At 41.0% G+C, this 20,758-nt stretch overlaps 1 protein-coding gene across 9 annotated transcripts in view; it reads right to left on the bottom strand.

Moving 5' to 3' along the window:
- The window catches only part of LOC129773918 (sodium/potassium-transporting ATPase subunit alpha), a 129,406-nt gene that overhangs the window by 7,503 nt on the left and 101,145 nt on the right, over window positions 1-20,758 (bottom strand). For 3 of the 9 annotated variants that reach the window (XM_055777585.1, XM_055777608.1, XM_055777612.1), the window contains 7 exons: window positions 18,652-18,732; window positions 12,733-12,861; window positions 12,404-12,670; window positions 12,151-12,336; window positions 9,822-11,417; window positions 5,094-5,309; window positions 3,760-3,854 (listed from right to left, as the gene is read on the bottom strand). In XM_055777585.1, the coding sequence (XP_055633560.1) occupies window positions 3,760-3,854; window positions 5,094-5,309; window positions 9,822-11,417; window positions 12,151-12,336; window positions 12,404-12,670; window positions 12,733-12,861; window positions 18,652-18,732 (2,570 nt within the window). Of the gene's footprint in view, window positions 1-752; window positions 848-2,750; window positions 2,846-3,759; window positions 3,855-4,569; window positions 4,665-5,093; window positions 5,310-9,821; window positions 11,418-12,150; window positions 12,337-12,403; window positions 12,671-12,732; window positions 12,862-18,651; window positions 18,733-20,758 lie in introns of all 9 variants that reach the window. The other 6 variants (XM_055777616.1, XM_055777626.1, XM_055777620.1 and 3 more) reach the window with 4 other exon arrangements.

Here is a 20,758-nt window from a genome sequence, read left to right as displayed (position 1 = left end):
TCGATGGGAATGTAGTAGTAGCAGTAGTGGAAGAGATGACACAGAGAATTATTGTATAGCTAAACTGGTTTCTTGGACAGGACGATCTAGTACAGTCTTTTTTGCATGTCAGTAATAGAATACAACACACGAGAAGGAGTAACAGTGAGTGTTGCAGGGGTTGGCATTGTTTTGTTTTCAGAACAGAGGGTAGGATGTGAAACATTGGTGCCGTTCAGAGTAAGATGTTGATTGATCGTAGCATGGTTCGGACACGAAAGATTCAGAGTTGAAGTTCTGAGTGGCGGAAAACAGAGTTTCAGACGGTATTAGATAAAGATATATGTGGTGTTCGCGGAAAGATTGCTGTCTGTGTTTGGACTCCAGCACCTTTTATTTGCAGAGACATGCTCGGACGAAACGAACGGAACGGTTTCCTGGAGGTCGTACCCTAAACATGTAAACAGGGCCGCTTGACTCGACGAAAAATGAAGAAGATTTTTTGTAACACAAATAAAACAATTTTAATTTGATTGTGGAGTAAGAAAAAAATAGTACAGCTACTACCAGATATATGTATACGTTTATTTAAACAAGAAAATAAATAATAAAGATCCTGTTTTGTACTTGAAGCGAAAAACGGTGGTACCGACGAACGGAAAAAGAATAAAAGAACAGAATTCAAACTGAAGAGAGAGACTAACGAACGAACACAAACATAAAAAAATGCGCTGTTGCATTAATCGTTTGAAAGTTGGTATTGATATCCTGACCTGCGGTTGACCAGGTTGTCACGGTACGGATCTCTTGGGCGGCGCTTCATAATGTCGCTCTCGGCGGCTTCGTAGGCGAGAGAAATGGCCGGTACCTGTGAGAATCGAGCGTTTGCGTTTTTAGCGTTACGTACACACACGCACACCCACACAGAGACGCGGGCGTCGGCGACGACGATCAGGCACAGTCAAACGCGTGTAACAATTGTCGATAAGATTTGTAAATATGGTTTTTTTTTCGCATGATCACGTTTCGGTTGTGTAGTTGTAGTAGTCGAAGAGGCACCGAGATGACGGTAGTAGTCGTTTTTTGTTGTTGTTATTGTTGTTGTTGTAGATGACAGTTACGTGGCGATGATTGGTGGTCGTGATGGTAGTAGAAGTAGTTGCAGATCATACCAAAATTTAATGCGAAAAGTAGTGGAAGAAGAAAGTTATGGTTTTAAAAACTACTACAATACGAGCTACAAGAGTTTAGAATTTTAAAGTGGCTTCAAAATCGAAATGTTCATTTGTTTCTGTCCAAACAGTTTTGTTCGAATGTTTCTGGGTAATGTGCACAATAGATTTTTTGCAAGTTTGTCGGAGAAACGCTAAAAGAGAAGTAGTATTCAGTACTATCTTAAGGTACCACACGAGCACGCACATACTATTTTGGTCTATTTGACTAACTGCTTACAGTAAACAAAATATTGGTTGTCAGTGTTGTTTCAATCTATTCTAGCATTCAATATTATTCACTAAACCAAAGTAAGTAGAAGTGAAAGTGATCTATTCTAACCTCACAAGATATATATATATATATAGCAAGAGAGAGCGGTTTGTATGTGCTAGAAAGGAAGACAAACTTTCTGTTCTACGAATATTCACAATTTTAAGTGTCTTTTCATATTTCATATTGTTGATGTTCTTGTGTTTTTAATGTCATTTGTTTACATAAATGTATACCGAGATAAAGGCGGGAGAACATTTTTCCGTGGGATAGTCGATAGCGCTGACCACGCGGCATTGAGTAAATGTGTAAACGGGTAAGTGTCAGCAGGCGAAAGAGGGGGCAGAGTCGAGTGGTGGAGGTGCTTTTAAAAAGGTGACAAACAATGATTGATGTGGCACGCGATGAGATGGAACTCAAGATGGAACGAAAAATGGCTGGAGGTCGATTGTTCTGTTCGGCTGATCACGCCGAGGACACTTACCTTTTTTACCTCTTGGAGGAGTGAGGACATAGTGTATATTTTAGGCTACTTTGAATATTATGAAAGTGATAGACGGTTGTCCTGCACACGCACAATTTTTAATCTGAGTGAAATCATAAACAGCAAGACTACGGGTCCGAAATAACTTTTGAGATATTGGGGCGGTAAGAGATAGATGAGTGCAATACAAAGTCGTACGGAAACATAAGGAAACCTCTCCATTGTTGTTGTACAGAATCTTAACAGTTTAAGGTAGATATCACACAAACACACATAACATCAATAGATAATGAGGAGAGAAAGAGTAGCTTCGCGAAATCGATCACAGGTGGCATTGCTTGAAAGTATGGGTGGTACGCGAATCAGCGCCATCTGTGATCGACCATAGCTTAGCGATAAACGTTGGCAATGAGTACATAATCATACCGGCTAATCTAATGTCAAAAGGTATAGAACTAAGAATAAGAATATAAAGTGAATGAAAATGTTACCCAATTCAGTGATAAAATAACCCAAAATAGCCAATTCGAAACTCTATTTTTTTACTTTTCACGTCCATAGAATGAGGAAGACGAAAGGTGAAAAAAATGAACCCAAAGCCGATCAAAAATTAATTTCACTAACAGGAACTTAATATATTAAACCAAAACCAGAATAACTCGTCAGAACAAAACAATGGGGGGGAATAATCATTTTCTATTTTCATTTCTCATGAAAAAATCAAAAATGGGACACACTGCCGCTCCCACCATCTGGCGGTGGACGGTGTAATTGGATGTTACGCTGGCTGTTTGGTTTTTACCTTTCATTGACCAATTTATCAGTGAACGGATTACGGGGCTGACGTTTCATGATATCGGACTCGGCTTCCTCATACGCTAGCGAAATGGCAGGAACCTGTACGTGTGAGTAGTAGTGGGTGTGTATTTTCTTTAGTTTTTTTTTCTTCTTTGCTTACGTTTCTTTGATTGTTATTATTATTCTCAACGGCACAGCATATACGGTTGATAAGGGTGGTTCCGATACGGAACCGTACGATATTTATAATTTTAGACAAAAACACATGTCAATTGGGGGAAGATGAGTGAAATGAAACAGGTTTACCTCTCGAACATAAAAATAAAACTTCACATTCATAGCAAACAACGATCGAGAATAAATCAATTTTTGTTTAAATGAGCTTCTAGAGAAAAAAGAAACGAACAATGAAAAGAACAAAGCGTTAACGCTGCTTAAAAAAGCTTATAAAACAATGGACAAAATGGTGGCGACTTGATTCCGATGAACAATCGAATGATCAACAATTGAAACTAATAAACAACATATGAGTGCAGGAGCTGGCGATCGTGTTTGATCCGTGTGTTTTCATCCGACACAAGGAGGGGGCATGTGGAACTGCTTTTGTTTGTGTTTTCGTGTATATTGTTTGTGTTTTTTCTGTTGATGTTGCTACGCTGTCAGTGTGTGTTTCGTTTCTTTTCTGTTTCTTGCGAGCAAGCTGTACCTTTCCAAATATATACGTAGAGCTCAGTATGTATATACAAACACACGCACACATTCGGCTTTTGGTTGGATTAATTGCATACTCTGGCCAAAGTTAAGTTAGTTTTTTTTCCCAGCGCTGATCGAAGATGGCGCTATGCATGCAACTGGTTAATGCCTATTTGCTTGTTTAACCTAGAAATCTTACAGTACGGATTAGTACGGCGTTCGTGACAGTTAACGGGGGGGTTTTTCGGGGATCATTCCGTTTAGTAGAGAAGCGCTAACTCTGAGCCTTTTTGATAGTTTGTTTAAAATGAGATAGAAACCTTTCGTTCACGAGTTTGTCGTTGAACGGATCACGTGGAGGTCGCTTCATGATGTCGGACTCGGCGTGCTCGTAGGCCAGCGAAATGGCGGGTACCTATTGTTCACAAACAATTCATTTTTTTGCCAACAAAACATCGACCGGTTTGGGAGGAAAAATAAAAATGATAAAATGGTGAGAAATAAGAACTGAACAAATGAAATCTTCGGTGGAGAATAAAGCTTTTCAAAAAATATTGGAGGGCTGCGTTTATCACGAACGTACCTGACTTAACCTTGTTTCAAGCACTGATTTTTCGGAACGATTTTCAATCAGAATAAAGTGAAGGATATAATTCAGGTGCAAGATTTTTGTATATCGATTGGGAAAAAGTTGAATGATAATATGATCAAACGGTTTCTTGAAGAGAGAGAGGTGGACAAAATAGCAAACTATTAGTTCTACTACAAGCGAGCTGCTTTTCAGTTTCCTCCGTAGGATATTACACATACTCTAGCATGAGGTCAAGAGATCAAAAGAGGGAGAGAGAGAGCGATATATTATTAGGAGCCGTATCCGCGCGGGGAAAGAGAAAACTTCGCTGCTGATCGCACGCCTGGGATTGCTTCATACACGAGCGATAAAATTATTCAAGCTAGTAATAAACGAGTTTTAAAAATAGGTAGAGAATACATATGAAAAAGAAAGCAAATTTTGGAACAATATATACGAGAGGAGAAAAATAACATTGAGTTAAAGACTGGCCAGCGAATATCGGGAATCGTAGCACACTTGGAGCGCGCGAATGGACGCTCGTTCTTGGAATTTGTACCTCTCGTTGACCAATTTGTCCAGCATGGGGTTGCGCGGCCGACGTTTCATAATGTCCGACTCGGATTCTTCGTAGGCGAGAGAAATTGCCGGGATCTTATCGCGCAGTTTTTGGTTTTTGTTTTGGGGGGTTGGTTGGTGTGTGTATGTGTGTTTTTGGAAAAGAAAAACGATCGATTAGTGCTCGCGTCGTAACCGTGTTATCGGGATAATTCTGGAAACAGCATTTGAGTGTTAATCGTTCCTAAAACTGTTCCTGCTAACATCTAATACTCCTTTTTTTTCTTCTCCAGAATTTACAACTTGCGCTCGTGCCTGCGGCACTCGTAATTCTTCCCAAACGGGTACGAAGAGCTGAAGGACTCTCAACGGAAAACATTGTTGTGTTCGATACGACAAGGAAATAAAAGAAATAACAATCTCGACATGTTTATGTTTTGAGATACAGAGAAATAGAGATAAATACACAGATGACAAGAGTGTTTGGCCGGCGTCGTTTGTTCAACCGGGTTCGCGTGGACTTACCATGTCAGTTCCCAGATCGATGCACAGAATGGTGACGGTACCGAGCGGGAGCGGAATGTCGCACAGGATGAACGCCAGGAAAGGCGAGATCTCCGGAATGTTAGACGTCAGCGTGTACGCGATGGACTTCTTCAAGTTGTCGAAAATCAGACGGCCCTCTTCGACACCCGTCACGATGGAGGCAAAGTTGTCGTCGAGCAGAATCATATCGGCGGCCTTTTGTTTTGGGATGTAAAAAGAATGGGGAGGAAAATATGTTAATATGGGCGATGAGAATCAGAGAACTTGAGAAGATCTCTACAACATTTTGCTACTGTTAAGGGTGTGCAACTTTGCTTTCGCCCCTTTCGGCTATAGATTGTCTTATGTGCTAGACTGATTTTTACATACTGGAAAACCACTGAAGTAATCACAAGGCTGTATTGATTTCCCGTCTTGCTTTCAATGTTTTGTGTTGTCTGACCTCACTTTTTGTCATGGATGATAGATGACGAAAATATGAGATTTGCGAACAAAAAGAATATTTTTATTTTTCACAATCACAACACTGTCAAAACGACACTTGTAGCACAGATTGTCATCTTTAAATATCCGTATAGTATGACACAATGCGATAAGTACAACCCAAAATATGTTTCAGTGTTGCCACATATTGACAATATACGACATTTCTTTTTCCCCAACCCAATTTTTATTATATTAGACCACTTGCATTGTCCAAGAAAACATATTTTTTCAATGGTGTTCTGGCACCCAAATGTTGAACACATATCCATCTATTCAACCAAATTTAGAACGATCCTCGCTAGATGTTGAATAGTTAGTCTCTTAACAACACTCGTTCGTGAGTCCAAAGCGCTTATAAGTATATTGTGTTTTGTTTGTAAACAAAACACAATACACTTGTGCGAAACCTCGGTTGTGATCAGCCTGTCTCTTTCACGCTTCAGATAAATAATTCCCCTTCTGCTTTCTTCCGTACTGTTTTGTATAGCGCTCCACTAGCCAACTTAGTGACAAAACGGCCTCATCTAGTACAAGGAGCTGGAATTGACAGGTGGTTCGTTTTCGACAGTATGATGATAAGGCATGGAAGATGCGAGAGGGGATAAAAAGTGACAGCGACTATTTTTGTTTATAAACAAAGCAGGTCTAATTTGTATGCTACATAGCGGTCCACACCAACATATACATACGCTGGGCCGGTTTCAATCGAACTAGCTGTTGTGTCTCACAACCCGTACGATCAGGTGAGTCTCCAGCTAAAGCAGCAGTCGCCGGGAAATGATATGCATGGATATCCACAGCGTATCGCTATCACTCAATCCTAATGGGTCGCCAACGACTAATTCCACCAAAGCGAATGGAACTTAGAGCAGTACGGCACAAGCCCTCCGGTAGTGACCCTTTCATATACCCACTAGCAAAGCTCCCACAATCGCTGAATTTTTTTTTTTTTTTTATCTGTATTATAGTGATTTTCAACTCATTTTACTTCCATTTTAGGAAGAATGTCGGGAGTGAGAATTGAACTCGTGACCTTTAGCGTGAGAGGAATGGATGTTACCACTACGCCAGATCGCCTCCTCAATCGCTGAATTGACAATCCCAGCAGCAACAGCAACAACCCTCACGTTCCGTAAAACAGCAACTTGCAGCAGTCACAGAAACACAACAATGATGCCAACAGCGTAAACAAAACCAACGTTTATGCGCAGCAAACACTTAGCGGTATGCACTCATCATTGCATGCCATTTGTTATCCTCTTTCTCGGGAAACTCTAGCCGTTCGTTTGGTCGCTGTCAATTCGAACTCAAGTAATGGCTGAACAGCAGTTCTGACATAACGTTCCACCTTATTATACCGCCTTGATCTAGTACCATATATCCGTCTGCGTAAGGGTGGGTTTAGACTAGTGATATATTCATGTGAAGAAATATGATGAGATTTATAGAAATCGCATCAACCGTTTACACTAGCGTGAACTTCTATAATGAATATATTCATATTTTCGGTGAATTTATTCACCTAAAGAAGAACTGCATCCAACTTTAGTGATTTCTCACCAGTGAGAAATTCACAAGCGTTTACATATGCTGAATTTATTCAAGTTATATATACCTCGAATAAGTGTATCATATTTATTCTCACCCGTTTACACCTATTTTCACGTGAATAAATCCATCTATAGCTATAGATCTCCCTAATGTAAACCCGCCATAAGACCTAAGACAAGATGAGACAACTGGCTTCTTACTCTTCTTCGTCGTTCAAAAATGAAGCCATGACTTGAAGATGCCAAAAGTTGCCAAATATTATAAAATTTCGGATTTTTTAATTTCTGTTTTTATGAATCGTAACATTTGGTTGGTGCGAATTTAATGATTTTGCATATTTTCAATAAAGCAATCACAAAAAGGATAAAATAAGTCTATTAAATACCCATATAGAGGCGATCTAGCGTAATGGTAACATCCATACCTCTCACGCAGAGATCACGAGTTCAATTCTCACTCCCGACATTCTTCCAAAAATGGAAGTAAAAGTGATGAACCAGCCGAAATGTTTTTGAAGTCACTATAATAGTGACAAAAAAATACCCATATCTATAATATTATAATGATATCCATAACAACTCGTCCAAGATTGTCTGGAGAATCTTTTCTCGTTGATTCGTGCAAAACAACGGCGCTCAACTCCATTGTAATTCAGAAACAACTTGAAAATCGTGACTCTTTCGAAATACATGACCGTAGTAAGGAATGCTTCGCATACAGCCGAACATCTTTTTGGATTGATGGACTTGCTATCAAAGCGGCGAGAAGAATGTTCAGCCCAGAAATTGATGGACAGTGAAGCAGCATCGACATCATATCGAATTTCAGCTTCATCTAATTTTAGTGATAATGTGGATGACATGAATATTGAATTCAACTATGAGTACACTGTCGATGAAGCGAAAACTTCCCTCGACAGAACAGAACAAAATTCGTAGCTCTTTACATCATCAAAATAAGTCAGCGGGAAAGAGCATGTCAGCAGTGTAAAAATTGGTAGTCAGCAAAACACAACCTGGATGGTTTCAACTATCTCTTTTTTCATATTTACGAGCCAGAACTAACAACTCTGCTATCTGCATAGTGAATGATGAGACTTTCCATTTCTTCTTAGTAATGGAAATTATATTCCGAAATATGAAATCGCATTAGGGACCTAACGAAGCTAAATTGACAAATGAGTGTTCTTCTTAGTACTGGAAATTCCATTTCTTCTTAGTAATGGAAATTATATTCCGAAATATGAAATCGCATTAGGGACCTAACGAAGCTAAATTGACAAATGAGTGTTTTGCCGTTCACTTTACTCCATTGTGAAAAAACACATATAAACTTGCATATAGTTCCTTCACATTTCCTTTAAACTAAATATCGTAATATTCATTAAATTCGCCATTTCTAAATTCAATACAAAAATCGGCTTTGTTTACAAAATTCATCGGAATCAGCCAATCAGAAATTAGAACGATTGACAGAAATTTGGTCCGTAAAAGACCCCCTATTGTCTGATCTTATCTTACCGTGAGACAAACTTATAAAGCCAATGACGAAAGCAGGGATGCCAAGCATGGGCAAATTGGATATAATTTTGTTTTATTATTTTCTTGGAAGTTTTTCAATTTGCAAGAATTTCCAAGTAATATGTAAGAATAGAAAATAAGTAATAATAATAGAAGATAAGACTAGCCGCATATTCAAAAATATGAAAGAGTGAAATTGAATATGACTACATATATTAGAATGTTTACAAAAATGGGCGTTTCAGTCACATCGGATTGTTGTTTTCGGTATATTTTTTCTATTGCAAATTTGCCGTTATATCGTGGGCTTGAAAAGTGTATGGCTCCCCTTCTAATGGAAAAGACAGTTTTAGGTTATGGGAGTATTCTACGAATGGAATATGAACTGAAAAACAACAGTGTCTGAAATTTTATTATTCATATAATATTTTAATGTATCAGGACCCCGAATAATTGAACAACTATCAAAGCATTTTATCAGACGTTGTGAAAAAATAGTGGCCGCGAAAAATTCACAGCTGTTTGTATTATAAACTTTTTTTGAGGATGCATTTTCTTAATTTTATATGTAACAATTACAGTGCCAAATGATTATCGATTCGCAATATTTTTAATCGTATTTTTCAAAGGTAAGGGTTATGTAACAACTAAAATTGATTTCTAGTTAGAATTCTTCAGACTGTTCAACATTTGGAAAGTGTTCAACAATTAACGATGTACCCTGCTTTAAATCGTAACTGTATAACCAGTTTTCGCTTACAATAAAGCCTCAATTTCGAACCAAATGGCGGAAGTAAAGTTGTACACCTTAAATGTCATAGAGGTCTCCTGGAAGCACACACACATATAATAGCTCAGTTGTTGAGAAGAACCGGGGGGAGAACACGTGTACCCCCCCCTCCCCCTCAGTGGTAGGTTATAACTAGGTTGACCACAACTGCTGTGCTAGGTTAGTAGAGTTTGGCCCGGCCCATTCCGGAAAGTGTACCTAGGTTAGTGTGACGGATGTAATCTAGTGAATGTATATGGGTGCGCGTATGTTCAATGTGCTCGGGAGGAAATCGATTAGTGTGTCACGTAAAATAATTAGATGTATGTCCACTAATGAGCTAGTGTAGCAGTGACCGAATCTCCGCCCCAATCAACTCACCTGTTTCGACACATCGGAGCCAGCGATACCCATAGCAACACCGATGTCGGCCTTTTTCAGGGCTGGCGAATCGTTCACACCGTCACCGGTTACGGCTACGATGGCACCCATGCGCTGACAACCCTCGACGATGATGAGTTTCTGCTGCGGGGAGGTACGAGCGAACACGATTTCCGTGTGGTAGCGCAGAATTTCGTCGATCTGGTCCGAGGACAGATCGCGCAGTTCGGAACCGTGCACAACGGCGGCCTTAGCCTCACGTGGATTAACCTCCGAAACCGGGATGTTGAGACGCTGGGCAATGTCTTCAACGGTTTCGTTACCCTCCGAAATGATACCAACTGATTTGGCGATGGCCTTGGCAGTAATCGGGTGATCACCAGTGACCATGATAACCTTGATACCGGCAGAGCGGCACTTGGCAACGGCATCCGGGACAGCCGCACGTGGAGGGTCAATCATGGACATAAGGCCGACGAAGCGCAGGTTCTCGCAGGGGAAGTTCACATCATCCGAGTTGAACTTGAAGCCGTGGGGGAATTTGTCCGACGGTAGCATGAAGTCGCAGAATCCGAGCACACGCTCTCCGAGACCTCCCAGCTCCAGGTAGGCATTATTGAAGGCTTCCTTCATTTCTTCGTCCATCAGCTTCTCCTTGCCGTTGATGAAGATGGTCGAGCAGCGTTCCAGGATACGTTCGGGGGCACCCTTCATGACCAGCAGATAACGCGGATCGCTAGCATCCTCCGTCTCGTGGATCGAAACCTGGTATTTGTTGGTAGAGTTGAACGGAATTTCGCACACCTTCTTGTTACGCTTGCGGATGCTCAGCACATCTCCGAGGGCAAGTTCCATACACTTGAGCAGAGCAGCTTCGGAGGCATCACCACTGACTTCCTTCTTCAGAATTGGAACACCATCTTGACCTCCCTTGAACTCGGCACGGTTGCACAGCGTAGCGATGCGGGACAGGGCCTTGAATCCGGGGCTGGTGCGATCGTACTGGACACCGCTCTGGTCCTCCGTTGTGTCGGCTTCGATGATCTGATTATCGAACCACATGTGAGCAACGGTCATTCGGTTCTGGGTTAGAGTACCGGTCTTATCCGAGCAGATGGTCGAGGTCGAACCGAGGGTTTCCACGGCTTCCAAATTCTTGACCAGACAATTCTTCGATGCCATACGCTTGGCAGTAAGGGTCAAACACACGGTCACAGTGGCCAGCAGACCCTCCGGGACGTTAGCGACGATAATACCGATCAAGAAGATCACAGCATCCAACCAATGGTAGCCGAGGATGAAGGCAATCACGAAGAAGGTTACACCGAGGAACACGGCCACGCCAGTAATCAGATGGATGAAATGGTGAATTTCCTTAGCGATCGGAGTTTCACCAGTGTCCAGACCGGAGGCGAGACCAGCGATACGACCCATCACGGTGTGATCACCGCAGCTGATGACCACGCCCTTAGCTGTGCCCTCGACGGCATTCGTCGAGAAGAAGGCCAAATTCTTGGTTTCCAGGGGATTCTCATGGGTGAACTCGGGACTACGGGACTGTGGCTCAGATTCTCCGGTAAGCGATGAGTTGTCGACCTGCGCACGAGTAGAGGAAAGGAAACAAAATTAGGTGCTGCAGCAGCATAACAGGCAATTATCGTTTTATTACGGTTGATGATGTTTTTCAAAGTACGGCGTGCAAGTGTAGTAAATATATATATATATATATGCAAGAGAATGGCACCGCAACGAGCGAACGTAAATGTGAGACGAATATGAGCAATAAATTAACTCGGTTTGAGCAGCAATGACTAGCGCGCTAGTTGGACGACCGGTTCACTGCCGAAGGGAGATTCAATTTCAGCGCCCCGCCGGCGCGTTGTTTGTCATTATTGTCATGCATGAGCAAATACCCGCTGATAAGGGTGAGAACGGGTGAATTGTGAACGGAATCTGAATCTGACACAAACAGCTGATTTGATGGAATTGTGGCACGGCATCGTGGATTTGAGTTTTTGATTCGTGTAATTCAAAGTAACGACACAAAACATTTCCAATCGGAGAATCGAACCGATCGCCTGCCTAGACGAGGGCCTTGACATGTCAATTCCCAGACCGATTGAATCATAGCGATTCGCATCTTGGCAGCGCTCAATTGCTCCTTGCTCCACATTCCCGTTTTGTTGAATCACAAAAGTTAATGCTCAATTCAAAAGAATTAAATTCAATTAACAACGATGATACCGAATGGGGGCACGCTCGGCAGCTATAACCGCCCTCCAACTAGTACCAGTCGAGAGATACACAAGTCGATCGATCGGGAGCTTACCTTAAAATTTCGAGCTTCGATGATACGAATATCCGCCGGTATCCTGTCGCCAAACTTGACCTCAACGACATCGCCGATGACAAGATCTTCAGCGCGCAGTGTCAGCTTCTCACCCTCGCGCAATACGGTGGCGAACTGGGGCACCATGTTCTTGAAGGATTCCATGATTTTGGAACTTTTCGATTCCTGCAAATGCGAAAAGGGGGAGAATGCTCAGTAACTCTGCAACAACTATCGGATGATCGCGTTATACCTGATAATACGAGAAAATACCGGTAACTATAACGACGGCGGCCAGCACGATGCCGAGATACAGGTTATCGTCGGCCGGTTCCTCGACGGTACTGGCCTGGATAGAGTATGCGATGAAACAGAGGATAGCACCGATCCACAGTAGCAGGGCGAAGCCACCGAAGAGATTCTTACAGAACTTGACCCATTCGGGTGTCTGTTTAGGTGGGGTGAGCGCATTTGGTCCATCTCGTTCCAGGTTCTCCTTTGCTTTAGCGTGGCTGAGACCCTGACAAAAAAAACACAACATCAACAACAATCGACCACTCCGAACGACGATGAACGACTTACATTTTCTGGATGTGTTTGCATACGCTGATACAACTCTTCCGGGGTGATTTTATGAAAATCAATATCCAACTCCTGCTTCAGGTCATCCAAATTATCTCCTTTCTTCTTTGGCGGCATTTTGCGTCTTGCCTGTGGATTAACAAACACCCAATCAATATGTTTTTTTTTCAAAGAGGCTTATTTCCCAGTATCCATATCGAACGAATTTCTGCCGATGAGTGCGGCTTACCGAGTGCCGGATTGGCGCGACATTGCGACGACCAGATAGTGTAAATTGAACACCTCTCGAGACTTTCTACTTAGCGAGAAGAAAACAATAGCCCGGGACAATCACCTGCGCACTCAGCGCCCGAGAGATAAGATATCAATCGGGTGTCTCCGGTAGAGGACGGCTTTAATTAGCAACCTCTTCGAGTGAAAATGTCACCACCACGATTGTTAATTATCGTTATTTGGGGGGTCGAAAAACCCGACACCCTTGACGCATTTCATCTTTGAGGGAATACCGATGCGCACATTCCACGGCCAGGGCGGCAATCCTGATATCGGGGTCACGCTCACTGTTGAGCCCGCAGCAAGGGTTTTCGTTCGATTTGGATCCAAGGTGGTGGTGTTGCGTTTGAAGTGTGTTATTTGTTATTTGCCAAGAAAATTAGATCTCTCGCAATAAGATTAAGTTCTGTGTGTCTAACACTTGTTGTACCAATTAGTTTCTACACCTGTGGAGGACACAGATTATTGGCCCTCGATTTGATTAGTATCCAAACTTTTTTGCTACATTTGTTAAAGTGATGGAGAGAGCGTGAGCCGGAGAACATTCCAAAGTAGAAAATTTACCCGTGTAATTATTCCGAGATAGAGACCTTACCAAATCTGTTGTGGTTGAATTTGCGGTGGAAGAAAAGCAGGTGCCATGCATACAGAGCTAATGTTTACAACTAAGTTACACAATAATTGATTTGAGACATGAGTGATTGGTGTGGGGACAGAGAACGAGCACACGTTAGATAGGGTAGTTTGAGTCGCACTTCAAGGATAAGCATGTTTCTGGTGTTATATCTTTTTTCTCTCGTTATGAGGGTTGTGGAGGTTGACGAAGCGTTACGGCACGAATTGCGACCATCATAGGTATCCAGTGGAAAATTAATGGCTATTTAATGGGTTCTGTCACGACTTATTTTAGTAATTTTAGTGAAGGGGCTAATCAGATTGAGTTTTCTAGATGTCGCACATGATTGGATCGGCACGTTCGCTGTTCGGCTATGTAAGAAACATCTTTTTCGATATACTGTTCAAATAGATTTACGTCGAATTTGACCTTCTCATGACATTAGACAAGTACATGCAACATTATTAATATTCATATGGTGCCCGGCATTCGCGCGTTGTGACGCGGGGCATTACAAATGTGGCGAAGATGGAATTCAGTGTGTCACGTTTGTTCATTTTTCTCGGAAGGTTGAGTTAATTGTGTTTGGCATGACCGTGAAATGTTTGATCTCGTATCATGCATATGTTTTCCGATTTCGCCGGTGTTTTGAAGTGGATTTTTTTCTTACTAGCATTCCGTTTTACAAACAACGTGGTGACAACTGAATGGTCCGTGAATGATAGGGAATGATAGTCCGTTCGAAGATTATTTTTTGACGTAGGACTATGTCTTCCATATCTGTCGAAAACGAGAGTGTGACACTTGAAGTATAAGGTTTTGAACGTTAATATCTCTTTGCCGACTGAACGGAGTGGATTATCATAAGTTCATTCGAAAGATAAAATGTCCAATAATTATATGCTTGTTAATTATCGATCCGTAAACTTGTTTCAATTGCTTAAAAGTTGCTTTGATAATTGTCCAGAAATCACACAAATCTGAAAACGAATTGCCGCTAACAATTCCACTCTAAAGGCGAATGAACTGCAAAGTTTAAAGCCTCTTAAAAACAAAGAAAGAAACGAAACGAAATCCACTCAGTTAACACATTCAGGACCGTAAAGAAATCTGTAATACATGCGCCTGGGACCGCACGCTCTGGGGTAAACTTGTACGCTTCATTTGTTCGGACTCCACGAATGAGATCGTTTCCATCGGTGCGGTAGACCTCGTTAGATTCTTGGCAGACCAAGTACTTAACCATCAAGTGTAGAAAACACGGGTTATTTCGTGATACACCCATAGCAAAAGGAACGCGAAACACGAGAAAACTCGTGAGCGGTCCTTAATATGTAAAGATTGCGCAACGGTTGATGTACGACCGCTGGAATCTGTGAAACACAGACTTCAAAACCAAGAAGCCTGGAGAAAACGGCACTTTTGTACACGCATCCATTTCTGCAGACCGGAATGAGTCTTGGTAACAATTTGCTGCGATAACGTCGGTTGAACAACATGCGTTCATCTTACATGTCAAAATCAGAACTGAGTGCCTGAAGTTCATCAAATCAAGCCAATTTGCGGTTCGAGAAGTACGTACACTTGGGAGATGCAATAGAGAAGAGGGAACTATAAAATACATTGATCGTTTCGCAATTCTTCCGTTCACATTTTTTGGAAGTCAACGATAAATTAAAGAAATGAACAAAGCATCATGTCATACGTCAGACTTGCAATGAAGAACGCAGTCTATCACAATGCATGAATAGGCCTAAATTGGGATTTGTTGGCAATAAAGAATTCGGAAATTGTTTCATTCAATTACTGGTTTAATCAATAATTTTCAAATTAAATCAGCGGATCTCAAATTCTAACTTTATATTCATATTTCAGATTCAAAGTTTATTTTTCAAATACAGTAGAACCCCGATTATCCGCGAAATAGTCGGGCTAGATCAACGCGTATAACGAAAATCGCAGAAAACGCAATAAAGGGCTAAAATAGAGCTGCATACACGAAAAAAAAAAAGATATTTTAGCATGAAAAACTATGTTTTATCAATACAGAAATTGTTGCACTATCCATCCGTAAGATCGTGTACATCAGGGATCAGATAATGTGAAAGCCATGACCAAAACAAAAGAGCAAAACTCTATTACTCACTGACAAATTTCGGGAAGGTTTAAAGAATTACTGGGGAACTCGCATTCGCGGATAACCCGCATCGCGGATCATCCGCTCGCGGATAATCGAGGTTCTATTGTATTTAGATTCAGGTTCACCGATTTCAGATTTCCAACACCTACCTTCATGATATTGTTTCTTCTAGTTTTTGGATTTGATGCGCAAATTCAACTTTTCATATCTCAAATATTTTATTATTATTTGATAACGCAGAATCTTAGATAGGAATTAAAATTAAATAAATCTTCAGATTTTAAATTGCGTATTTCATATACGGGCTCACGATTCACAATTTCAGTTTCTAAGTACCGTATTAATATTCCACGTCTCACGTAAAATTTATTACTCCTGATTTCTTGCTATATATTAAAAATTCTGATTCCGGATAAGAGCTTGAATTCTGACATTCTAGCATCAGTAATTTATTTCAACTCCTAGACTTTCAGATGCTGATTTTCTGATTTTTTTTTTAAATTTCACTTCAAGGCCGTTCAATCTGAAACTTATAACATAGAATCTAGGACATGTACTTTAAGCTGGAATTTCACGAATCTGCAACTTCATCTAGAAGTTGAAGCCGCGTAATAGGAATCTGATTTTGGAATGCTCAAATTACGATACGTGCATTGGATTATTGAACATTTTTCAGATATCTGCATCCATAAATTGAAGTTTTGAATTTCCTTTCTGAATCTTTTACAATCTGCTTATGGAAGCCTACGTTGGAATTTGCACCATAATCTATATGTTTGGGTTTGGTTGAGGTTTGGTTTGGGAAAATCAAGAAGAATTTTAATGTGTGCCTGGAATCTGAATTATGAACAGCGAATTGAAACCTTCCTCTGGAATATTGAGTCTTAAAATCAAAGGCAAAAATCCTAATGTGAAATTCAAATCAAGGTTCCATATGAGGTATTCAAAATCTGAATGTAAAATTATCTGCATTTGCAATATCAAATCTGGATCAGAAACTTGGAATCTTGGACCAAGAATTCGAACATTTCATTTCCCATAATCCATATCAGGAATCTCAAACGTGAGAGTTGAACTTGAATTTATCTCTGGATTCTGAAAGAAAGATCTGTACCGAGATTTTCAATCTGGAACCCGTGTACGAAAATCAGAATTTCAAATTTATATCTGAAGCAAAACCTTTGAATCTAGATATGTCATCTTCATCTGTCCTCTTATTCGGGAGTCTAAGGTCCGAACAAAATCAAATCCAAATGGAAGAATGTACAAGAAGAAATCTAGATGTGTCAATCTGGATCCCCTGATTGAATTGACCACTCCAAATTACTTTTTGTGCTTTATGTTCAATCTCAACGGCTGATGGTCTGTCGTGGCCTTGTAATGTGAAATCAGTGAAATCCATATCTGACGTTTGAAACCTGGGATCGGAATATGAAAGTTGTGATCTCAATATAATATTGGTGAGAGGATCCTAACGTGCATCAAGAATCTTTATGTATGATCCGGAATTTTGTATCTTCAAATTCGGAGATCAGAATCAGAATTCTGTGTCTGAATTCTGGAATCTGTAATTCACACCTCACTTGTGGTACTTTTGGTTAAACCTGTATCTCGGATCTGAATGTTAAAACATAATTTTTGGATTAGGAATCGGAAATCGAATTTGTATTTTTTTTTTTTTTCATAATGGTCAATAAACATTGTGAAAAACAAGTTACAAATGCGAATTGTATTTATCAGATTCGGGATATCAGATTGTCGATGCGAGTTTTAGGATCAATTTCCGTTTTAAGATTCCAAATTCAAGCTTTCAATACATTAGAAAATCCGAGTTATTCTAGGACACGAATAACAGATTTTGATTCCGTATTCGAGTTACAAAGCTTTGTTCGTAAGAATCTTGATTCCAGAATATGATCTCATCTAACATATTCAGTACACTGAGTTCTTTGGAATTCTTGGAATTCTGGAATTCCGATTTCATGTTCGGATTCCAGGCCAACGGATCCGGAGCTCAAATTTCAGATCCAGATTTCTAATATTGAAGATGAAGACAGATGAAGATTTCAAATTTAGATCGTAGTTTCCAAGTTCCAACCCCCAGTTTTCAGATTCAAAAATTCGGATGCCAAAGATAAGGTGTAGGGATTCTAAATTCCAAATAACAGACTACAATTACGGATTAAAGATTCAGATTTGATATTCGAATCTCAGACCCAAGAATTTGTCCCCACAACACCAGATTACAGACCATAGATTTCTGAGTCCGGATTATTGATCCAGGTTTCAAGATGTAGTTTCCAAATTTGTATCGTATTTTATTGAATTACAGACTCTACAGCCTTTAAAATATGATTTATAGCCGTTTTATTGTTTTAGGGAGATAGAATGGTTTCAGATGAGCACTAAAACGGCGAAATTCGTTAGTCTAATTATTAATGCAATTGTTTTCAACTTCAATACACATGTAGCTGTTCGAATGACTCATGTTAATTCTACTGTGGAGTGGTGGTAATCGAAGCCAACCACAATTTCCCCCTTTTACCGTGGTTTTGTCCCAATGATCAATAGAGCTGGCACATTCATTATTAATTCGCCATTACCGCTTATAATGAATCTGATTCAGACACCGAAAAAACCCATAGTTGCATTACCAACAACAATCTAGTACTTCTACCCTACAAGTGAAGTATGTCGATACTGATTAGTCACGTAACCGATGTTACAGCCTAGAACAACACCAAGAGCGGCAACAACGCTTATGATTACGGTGCAATGATTATTACTGCTCTCTAATTGGGTTAGTCCTTCGGTTACAACCAAGCCTTTTTTTACAGCGGCTGAAAGTGAAGCTAGAAAAGCACAAACATACACACAAAATATATACTACCTTATATTGGCCATCGGCGGTAAGGTTGTCATCCTTCAGTGGTGCCACGGTGGCGACTCGATACGAGTCCGCCCTACCGGTCTACGCGGTTGATTTTTAATAGGTAGGCAGGCAGGCACAACAGCAAACATGGTCGATGGTGATGATGGTTTGACGTTTGATGATGCGCTCACGATTGTCGCGATTGTCGTCACAAATGCGGGATGATGAACACAGGCATGGGGATATGCAAGAATATGGTGATGGAGGGCAATGATGAACAACCAAATAAAATAAAACACGAACACAAGCGCATGAAAATAAAAAAAAATCAAAAATAAAACATCATGATTAGCTTACATGGTCTGGTTGCAACGTAAATAAGGATGGGTTTAAAGTGGGATTTTTAACACGGGAATGGGAATAAATTGGGTTGACGCTTCCAAGATTCGATTGTTTCGGATTTTTTCACTTTTACAGTAGAAACCTAAAGACGGTTTACACACGTGATATGGTAAATCGATTTCGCCGAACCCACCAAAGCAAAAACTGCACGTGGGGTGCGCTCTCAATTTCCCTCCCAACTGGGAGGGGGAAGAACTCAGAGCAAAAGAGACTGAGACGCGCGAGAGCGAATTACTTGGATGTTTCTGAGACCCATTACCGTCGATGTCTCCCCTATGGAGACAACAAACATGCGCAGTCCATCTTTGCTTTGTATTACATAATCGAGATACTGCGGTTGTTTGATTGGAGGGCGCGCGCCAGAGATACAATTTTCAACCTCCCTTGGGTAGATTGAAGGTTCGGAAGCTGATCACCATCAAGCCTTCCTTTTTTGATTCAAATCCATCGGATAATCGAAATTCGGATGCGGGAAAATTTTCCAACGGTTCTATCTAGGTTACGCAATAACGCGAAACATGGACTCGCGCACCGATTCTCATCGTATGTGTCCTTCACCAAATCATTAAACAACCATTGACGTAAATCTACGACGGTATGTGTGTGCGCGATTCTAGGAGCGAACGCGCTCCCATTACTTACCCCCTCATCGGAATCGATACCGCATTTTACGACGGTTTTACTACCTTAATTTATGAACCAGCCATGGCGGCTTAAGGTCAACCCAACCGATCATCAAAATTACACTTCATACTTTTTGGACCCATTCCAAAGCTGTGTTTTACTTTATCATGTGCTTGTTTTCACTCTCTTTTGTCATCGCGTCCCACATACACCAACACATTCCCTTCCCCCCTCAAAGACATGGCGCCATGGAAAATAATGAAAATAATTGAGTTACACATCGAGCATCGAGCGCGAAGAAAATGGTTCGCTTAGCGTGCGGCGCTCATTAACCTTCAACGACGAAAGATAAGCGATAATTGACATCCTTTGCGCTGAAATTGTCAACAACAGGTTTGAATTAGTTATGGGTCATTCCCCGGTTTCTTCCAGTCATTACCGGTATTTCCGGACCTCATGATCAATAATGTAATTTCTTTTTCTAAGATGGTTTGGTTTCTCCAAACAATTCGAATGAAACCTACGACAGCAGCGGACTATTTCGAACATTCCATACTCAATCAATCGTCCAATTGGCAGAGGACGAGGTTCGTGTCGTGATTGCAATGTGTCAACTGCTATCCATCACTGACAAACGCGAACTGCGTGTCACTGCGAATTAGGGTAGCACTTAGTGTTTTTTGGTTCTTCTGTTAACAAAAACACTTGTTTGGCAATACAGATCGTGATGAACCTTGTGGCGGATTTGTATCACGCAATTCTGCCTTACATCAATCAGGTGAGATCGATTGGAACACATTGTTTCAGAAGAAACTGGTTCCTACTGAAAAAAGATTGGAAATTATCAGCTGAGTGCTAAAACACACATACTGAAGGGGGAGGGGGGGGGGGTTGGTACTGTCATTCATGATTGATATCTTCAAGGAGTCTCAACGAAACATTGCTGGGAAGCGTGGGGAAGCGTGCGGTCCAGCTGGCCATTCGGAAGCATCAGATCCTCGGCAGCGTGGCCGTTAGACCTGGAAGAGGACCGAAACGTAAGACTAATGCAAGAACGGACACGCTAGTCATCCGTGATGTAAACAAAACCCACGAACGA

The sequence above is a fragment of the Toxorhynchites rutilus genome, chromosome 1 (assembly GCF_029784135.1).
Source record: "Toxorhynchites rutilus septentrionalis strain SRP chromosome 1, ASM2978413v1, whole genome shotgun sequence".
Classification (NCBI taxonomy): Eukaryota; Metazoa; Arthropoda; class Insecta; order Diptera; family Culicidae; genus Toxorhynchites; species Toxorhynchites rutilus.
This window is presented reverse-complemented; position numbering and strand designations above follow the sequence as displayed.